This window comes from Lycium barbarum, chromosome 3, assembly GCF_019175385.1.
Source record: "Lycium barbarum isolate Lr01 chromosome 3, ASM1917538v2, whole genome shotgun sequence".
NCBI classification, from domain to species: Eukaryota; Viridiplantae; Streptophyta; class Magnoliopsida; order Solanales; family Solanaceae; genus Lycium; species Lycium barbarum.
This window is the reverse complement of record NC_083339.1, coordinates 65,647,343-65,656,105: the sequence shown is the minus strand read 5'-3', so window position 1 is coordinate 65,656,105 and position 8,763 is coordinate 65,647,343. Positions and strand designations below refer to the sequence as shown.

Below are 8,763 nucleotides of genomic sequence, written 5' to 3'. Positions count from 1 at the left end.
CGTCAAAATATACCATTCTTATCTCATGCAAATCAATCATGGTACGACGATCACAAATCACAATCACACAATTCCTATATACTCGGCTAGCTATTACCGATTCAGTAACGGGTGTAGACACCTCAAAAAGTTTGATAGACTCCGGCTCAATTATAAATCGACCCGCAATATATGGAGTAACATATGATAATGTGGAGCCCGGATCAATCAAAGCATATACATCATGAGAAAATACCGATAATATACCTGTGACCACATCAGGAGAAGACTCAAGATCTTGTCGTCCAGCCAAAGCATAAATACGGTGCTGAGGACCGCTAGTACTGGGAGCTCTGCCTCTACCTCTACCATGGCCGACTGGCGCATGTGAACCTGGCCCCGTAGGGCGTACAGATGCCGAAGATCCGGCTGCCGACCCTGATGGCTGGGTCCTACCTCTACCATGTACTGAGGGGCAATCACGTATAATATGGACTGGCCGACCACATGAATAGCAAGCGTTTGAACCTGATCGGCACTGACCCCAATGCAACTTTCCACACTGAGAACATCGTGGTACGGGTGGCCTTGGCTGGCCTGAATCACCTCTAAACTGAGACCCCAAATAACCCTGACTTGGCTCGGAACGAGTAGATCTGTCAAATCTCTGCCCCGTGAACTGTGGAGGTGTACTGGTCATAGAATAGCCTGAATGGCTGGGAAACTGCTGTCTGTGTCCGCCTCTGGACTCGCTCCTCGAACCCGAAGGTCTGACCCTCTTGTTATGGCCCCTATCATGCTCACGTTCATTTCTCCGCTCCTGTAGGTGTTCCTCTAATTCCTGAGCATGTGCCTGAATGCGTGCAATATCCATGCCATCTTGAAGGGACGCATTCAAACATTTATCCATCAGGTGTGGCCCTAGGCCTTTCACAAACCGGTGCACCCGATCGCCCATATCTGCTACCATGGCCGAAGCATACCTAGCCAAGGAATTGAAGCGAAGACTATACTCTGTAGCACTCATGCTACCTTGCCTCAGATTCAAGAATTTATCGGCCCTAGCTCGCCGAAATTCTGGAGGCATGTAGTGACGGAGAAAAGCATCGACAAACTCTTGCCATACCGGCGGAGGTGCATTGGCTCCCCGCGAAGCCATCCAAACCGTATACCACTGGATTGAGACATCCCTCAATCTGTATGACGCTAGCTCCACCTATTCGGTGTCTGAAGCATGTATCAACCGGAGAGTCCTTAGCATACCATCGATAAAGTCCTGGGGATCCTCCTCCAGTTTCGACCCAAAGAATTCCGGGGGTTTCAAAGCAATGAAGTCACGGGCCCTTGCACTAACAGTCTTGTCACCTTGCCCTGCGCTTGGCCTCTGAGTCTGGGCCGCAACCAACTGAGTCAACAAATTAATGGCCTCTCTTACGTCTTGGCCCGAAGCGTTCGGTGGAGGAGCTGGAGCTGGGGCTGAGGCTCCCACGTGCTCCTCAGTAATAGGCACTGTCTGGGAGGACTGAGATTGAGCCGCACTCTGGGACTCATCTTCCTCTACTACTGGTGGCGGTGCTCTTTCAGCCCGCTTTACTGCCACCGTCTTGCCCTTTTGGGCTGCTGTAGCCTTTTTCTTTTTAGGCATCTCTGAAATACACAATACACGATTTAGGAACAAGAATTTCTTACATCATAGCTCTATCGCACGATTCTTATGAAGAAAGAAGGTCATATATTCCTAAGATGTCCGTAGCTTCTCGTTTATAAGTGTGGCACGTAACACACCCATAACCAAGACTCTACTAGACACGGCTCGTAGACACATCCTAGGACTGAACTGCTCTGATACCACTTTTGTCACGACCCGGCTAGGGGGCCGCGACGAGCACCCGGTGCTGACCCACCCGAGCACCATCTTAGCTTACTCTTATACTTACATCTAGGTGATCCACATAATTATACATGCATTTCCATTCATTCGTCAACTAGTCCCATATGGACAACCGTACATTTATATCATCATAGGCATTTATGCCACGTCAATATACATTGGCCTACGTGGCCGACAAAATGATATACAAAACATAGGCCGACAAGGCCAAACACATCTACCCACACACACACACATGTCTACGCGCCTCTAAGAGTATAACATATCACATTAGCGGGACAGGACCCCGCTATGCCCATAATTATATACACAAAAGAATGAGTACCCAAAAGATATTGCTCCGAAGGAAATGGAGCTCTCTATGAAATCTCCAAATAGGCAGCTAAGGATCAAATCTGTCTCCCTGTGCACCTGCGGGCATGACGCAGCGTCCACAAACAAAAGGACGTCAGTACGAAGAATGTACTGAGTATGTAAAGCATGATCAACATCAATATAGAAGCATAATAGATATCATATGAAAATAGCATAGGAGGGGAGACAGAAATATCATCATCATGTCGCCTACTTGCATACATCGTCGTTCGTATCCCATAGTAATACTCGTACCATACTTGTGCTCATATTCGTATACATGTCCTTATTCGTATTCCTATACATAGTCTTTTCACATTCATGTTCATACTATATACATAGTCATTTCATATACATAGCATTTACATAGCATACCCGACCTCATGGAATCGGTGTCTTATACATACTTGGCCAACCAAGGCTCAAGGTCATACATACCTGGCCCTACCAAGGCATCAGGGTTATCCGTACCCTCTGCAGAGGTGTGCGCGCGTTTCGTAATCGTATACATACTTTATACATAGTCATATACATATAGTCTTACCCGGCATCATAAGCTCGAGGTCTTATTATAGCCCTTCATAGGCACACATACACATATATCGTAGCTCGTAAGCATCTCTAGTCTCATTTTACTCTCATCATCATTACTATCCTCATCATTATCGTTACATTTACATTATAGACTTACTCGTCATACGAGGAATGTAATATAAGCATAGTACATATCAAGGGTCGTGAGCTTATGAGCTCGGAATGTTAACCATGTGAAGACAACATACTCATATAGAGAAATTTAGGAATTTGGCCAAGAACCATGCCTTATGAAAGAAGGGTTAGCCTTACATACCTTTCCGTCGAACTATTCTATGCTTGCACGTTCCTTTCCCATGCTAGCGTTTATACCTTCATTAATATCATAACAATGGCCATTAGTCATTCACATTATCCACATTATCTAGAATTCCTCAATTTGCCTCCAATTCACCCACATTCATGATTATAACACCCATCTTCGTCCATTCGTCTAAAGTGTTTGGTTCATGATCTTAATACCATTTATAACACATTCATATCACAACACATAAACATTCATAAATCAATTCAAACTATTTCTCAAAATGTCACTATTCATCATTCATGACCTAGTTGACCACATTTTCTACAATCCATGGATTTTAATTCTCCAATACCTCAAACATCTTGTAAAAATCATGAATCTTACCTTAGAAGTTGTAGGAACAAGCTTTGGTTGATAATACTCTTCTTTGAGCAAAACCCTAGTTTTTCTCCATTTGGATTTCATGAATTGGATGATCCTTGATGATTCCCTTATCCTTGATTTACTTGTCTTAATGTTATGGATGACTTATGATCCTTGAAAACTCATAAAATAAATGTACAGAGAAGTTCTAGAGAGAAGTGGTGTAATGTTGTAAATGAAATAAGACAAGTCTTGATCCTCATATTTAATGAATTGAAAAATTTGTGCTGGGTGAACAGTGGTCGTCCATAGAGGTTTACGGTCCGTATTTCAGTTTACGGACCGTCCCTCGGGGTCGTTTTTAAGCTTAAGCAGAACCAGAAACTTTGGCCTGCATGCATGGTGATTTACGACCATGGTTTACGGGCCGTAAATCACTTTACGGTCCGTCCACCAGGTCGTATTTTAGTTATTTCCTCAGCTGGCAGAAAGTTGAAGTTGGACAGGCCAGTTTACGACGTCAAGTTTACGGACCGTATTGCACTTTACGGTCCGTATTTTGCACTATACGACCACTGGGCAGTTTTGCCAACTTTTAATTTTTCTCATTTCTCGACTTTTCATTCTAATCATCCATATCCCTTTACATGCATTTCCCATGAAACATTATACACTCGCACTCCTCACACACATCATTAGTTCATTTACATGCGTACCAACGGGAAATTTTTCTGAGGTGCAACATCAGGGTTCGAGGAATCCGTCCCTATTATCCATATCGGGTTTTAAGGCAATTTGGTAGAAGGCAAGTGATACCCCAGATGGGGAACCCTAAGCAATTTATTATCGAGCATACCAAACAGAAAATTAAAAATGCTACTGCAATCCTCAGGGAATGGAATCGTCGTGTGAGTTGGGGTCCAGATACTTTAGCTCCAGAAAGGTTCGAAGCAGGGTGTAACCCAGGGTATTATGAGTGGTTACAGGGACACTTGGCCCGTGCATCCATCCCAGGGCCCACATTTCATCCCGATGCCCAAGAAGAGGAACGTTTGAATGAATATTTGGAAAGCATAGATGGGAACTTGGCCAAGATCTTAGAAGAAACAGACCCGGTGATAGTCAGAATGGAGATGTACCAAGCACGACTTTGGATTCAGACCACCCTTCGAAGGGTCAAGAAAGCTAAAACGAACCAAGCCTCGACATCAGCCGCTGAAGGAGGACCTTGCTGATTTATTGCTTTATTATAAGCCCCATGTCGGCTTCATCATCTTTGTAATCCCTTTGGGGAAGATATTTTTATTATTATTTATTAACTAATGATGATTTTCGGGGCAATGGTTCATCTTCACAAATGGCACTTGCATGTTTCAAACGATTAAGAAAGCCTTAGCTCAAAAAGGCCTTAGGAACACGAGTAGTATAAATATTTGCAAATTACATGATTGCTTGCTATGTGCTTCACATGCTTACTTGCTATGTGTGTTGTTATATATTAAAGCTTGGGTACAATTTGTCCGATAATCTAAACTACATACCCAAAAGAAAAACCATGACACTTAAAACTTACCCGAATTTATCTCCACTAAAGGTTGACTCACAATGGCGAATCAAGGAGAACAGGAAGCGCGGACTTTAGAAGAGACATGTGAGATGTTACGGGATAAGGTGCTACAAATGTAAAAACATCTCCAGGAAATAGGAAAGACAGTTGAGGAGGTAGACAGGTTGTTGGATATGGTTGGAAATTCTACCAAGGAGCTAGGTTAGACCCGTGAGTGATGGAATCAGACCACAGGAAGAGTCGGAGCCTCAATAGGAAGCCTCCAAATCCATTAAAGAGGAAGAATCCATAGAGGAGGAAGAGCCAGAAGAGGAAGAAGAAGAGCCTCAAGATATGCAGGAAGAAGAATTGGAGCCTATCGACATAGAGGTCGATGAAGAAGAGGAACCATTTGAGATGTTTCCCGAGTTTCAAGGAGAAGAGAATGATATGAATGATGAATCTGACTATTATGCCCCAACCAACGAGGGATGTGAATTTATGCACCCTCACCCGTGCCAGCACATGTGGTCTCTACCATGGCGTCAGAGAATTTTGGGAGGACAGACCCTCCCGAACTTGCTTGTGGAGCATAGCCTTCAAAGCCTATTCTTCCCCATTAAGAGTATCCCCTCGACCCGTCACCTGTAAAGATGTGTTTGAGAGGATGATAGCCACGGGAATGTCTTGCACCACTAAGGCTAGGTTGCCACCACCTGAGTTGGTGTACGCCTCCAAAAGATGCCCATTTCACCGCAATCAGGCGGGTCATACCTTGAACGAGTGCCTGGAATTAAGGAAGAGAATTTGTATCTTGATCAATGATAGGATCATCGAGACTTTGTGGGGACCACACACCCTACTAGTCCATGACCCTATTATCCTTGGAGAAGTGGTCACCGCTGGAACCCAGATTTGGCGATATGAATTCACGATCTTCGAGGAATCATACGCCCTCATCTTCTCAACTCTAGCTACTTTAGGGAAGATCAGATCCGTGGAGCCTGTCCACTAGCCCGCACCATTAAGACCTAACAGGAACACATTTTGCTTGTACCATACTAGAGCTATGGGACATGATATAGAAGAATGTTACGCGTTCAAGCTCGAGCACAAGATCAGTATGGGAGAGATTTTGGTCATCCTCCCGCCATAACACTAAGAAGAAAGGAAAGATGAGAGAGTGAGTTTGTAAGGACAGCAACTCGCAGAGTTACTTTTGCATATAAAAAGTTACGCCCTCCCCCATAAATGTTGTAAGGAATCGCGCCAACCTGACGTCCTTATGGAGGGATACGCGAGAAGCCCTAGTCGGGCCTGGTCTGGGGATGTCTTTAGTTAGGGTTAGCCTAAAGGATATTTAGAGAAAATGTATATCCTTGTTTTTTGAAATGAACTACGATAGGGCCTGATTTCCCCTGGTGGGATACGTAGGCAGTCTACGTAAGACTCGGCCCCTATATAATATAAATTATAAACACCCCCCCCCCCCCCCATCCTATTTGTTTAATTATGTAATAGGAAAAGGGGTTTGCCAAAGTAAGTCAACCTCAAAGCCGATTGGACCAAGATCCACCTAGATCCAAAAAGGGCCCATAACGCCGAACCTTTAGAACGAAGGATAAAAAAATATTCAAGCTTTAATATATGACTTTATGTGCTACATGCGCTTTAAATACCAATATGCGATGTCTTGCTTTTATATTTATATCCAAGTAACTACCTTTGTATACCGTTGAGTTATTCTTATCTTATAGAACGAGGCCGATTAGTTTAGTACCGAAAGCTGGCATACATCAAAAGATCTAAAGTTGCGTTAACATCCCTCTCAGATAAAGGAAAAGAGAAAATGACTGGTATACCGAACAATGGTGGAAATGAGCTCGTTTTCCACGAGGGAGATATCCAAGACCCACAGGAAGTATCATCTCAAAAGGATGTGAAAGAGACATTACTGACTACCGTCACGCCCGTCCAAGAAAAGGTGGCTAGGAATGAGGCAGCCAATATTGAAAAAGGCATCCCAACTGTAGAAAGAAGGCCTCCTCCTCTCTTTCCTTCACTAAGCTCTCTAACGCCTGATCACTTCCCCATCTACCCACCGAGAACCGTCCCACCTCCATTTAATCCAACTGACCCGAATCACCTTGGTACTTCCTGTCGCACTCCACCATCAACAAAATATAGCCAAATCCCAGGGACCACTTGGTTCCTTCTTACTAGGTTTCCCAGCCGATATTCATTAACCAGGAAAACCAAGTACGTGTTCCAGCCCCACCAACTGGGAAAACCACCACTGCCCTGCTCAACCACCCCACTCATCAAGTATCTTTCCTCACTCCCAACATCCCAAATGAATCCTCCCCAGGGCATAAAGAGTTAGACCATGACGAAGAAATAGAGAAGGCTTGGAGGGCCGAACAAGATAAATATGAGAGAGATATGGAAAAGAAGATGAAGGAGTTACTAGAAAGATCCAACAGGTCCGCAAGGAAGGCTACGGGCCTAAGATATGATGACCTGTGCATGCATCCGGGTTTGGACCAACCAGAAGGGTTCAAAATTTTGAAATTTGAAATGGTCAATGCGACAGGGAATCCCAAAGCGTATCTCCGCTCCTACAGTGACCAATTGGTTGGGGTTAAGAAAAACGAACCCCTGATTATGCGACTATTCAGTCGTAGTCTAACTGGCGAAGCTGCTGAGTGGTTCACAACGCAAGACATGCACCAATGGCTCACTTGGGAGGACATGGCAGAATCCTTCATCGAAAGATTTCGTTTTAATGTCGAAACGGTACCTGACCGTTACTACCTCGAAAAGGTCAAACATAAGTCAACAGAGAACTATAAAGAGTTTGCCAATAGGTAGAGGACCGAAGCAGCCCGTGTGTAGCTACCGATGTGTGACGGAGAGCTAGTCTCCGTGTTTATTTGGTCTCAGGAGCCTGATTTCTACGACAGAATGTTATCCATGGCTGGGAGGCCATTTGCTGAGTTGGTCAAAATAGGAGAGGCTATAGAAAATGGTCTCCAATATAGGAAAATAGTCAGTATCTTCAACAAAGCGTCTGGAAAAACTACTGCAGGAATCTTCCGCAGGAAGAAAGAGGACGAGGCGAGCATATCCCACATTCCGAACCCAAGTCCAAAAGAACCACAATCTTCACGCATAACTCTGCCTCTCATAAATTACTCTACACATGCCTATAATCCAACACATGTACATTACGCACAACAAAGCTTCACCACTACTATACCATCTTACAAAGCTCAGCCTAGTGTCCGCATGTCCGCTTCTGCTTACCAAACACCACCACAACAAACATATCAACCACCACGTCAGCAAAACTACCATCCACCTCAAAACAACCCACCACAAGCTTATCCACCTCAAAATGATCAAAATCAACCACCGCCCCCAACATATAATGCTCCACGTCCTTCTTTCGAGAGAAAGCCAACGAGAGAGTTCAAAAGACTTCTTGAGCCTAGGGCTCAGCTTTTCGAAAGGCTATTAGTCGCGAGATTAATCCAGAAGGTCCTTCCAAAACCAGCATAGCCGGGGAACAGATTCTACAGGGCTTATCAGACTTGCACCTACCATTCGGGAGGATATGGGCACAACACAGAAGATAATCTCAAGCACAAAATCCAGGATTTGATCGACAAAAGGGAAATCACCTTGGAAATCGCAGCTCCCAATGTGAACACGAACCCGATACCCAACCATGAAAACAATAGGGTCCATATAATTGAGAGGGATGAGGACTCAGAAGCTTGCAGAGCA

General features: G+C 44.4%; 1 protein-coding gene across 1 annotated transcript; it reads left to right on the top strand.

Annotated features, from left to right (window-relative positions):
- Positions 1 to 7,875: 7,875 nt before the first annotated feature.
- On the top strand, positions 7,876 to 8,535 carry LOC132630931 (uncharacterized). The gene has a single exon (XM_060346513.1). The coding sequence runs from the start codon at positions 7,876 to 7,878 to the stop codon at positions 8,533 to 8,535; it is 660 nt and encodes a 219-aa protein (XP_060202496.1).
- Positions 8,536 to 8,763: the final 228 nt, after the last annotated feature.

Bases quoted from the DNA above. Each gene is read 5' to 3' on its own strand.
- LOC132630931 (XM_060346513.1), top strand. From the start codon at position 7,876: ATGTGTGACGGAGAGCTAGTCTCCGTGTTTATTTGGTCTCAGGAGCCT.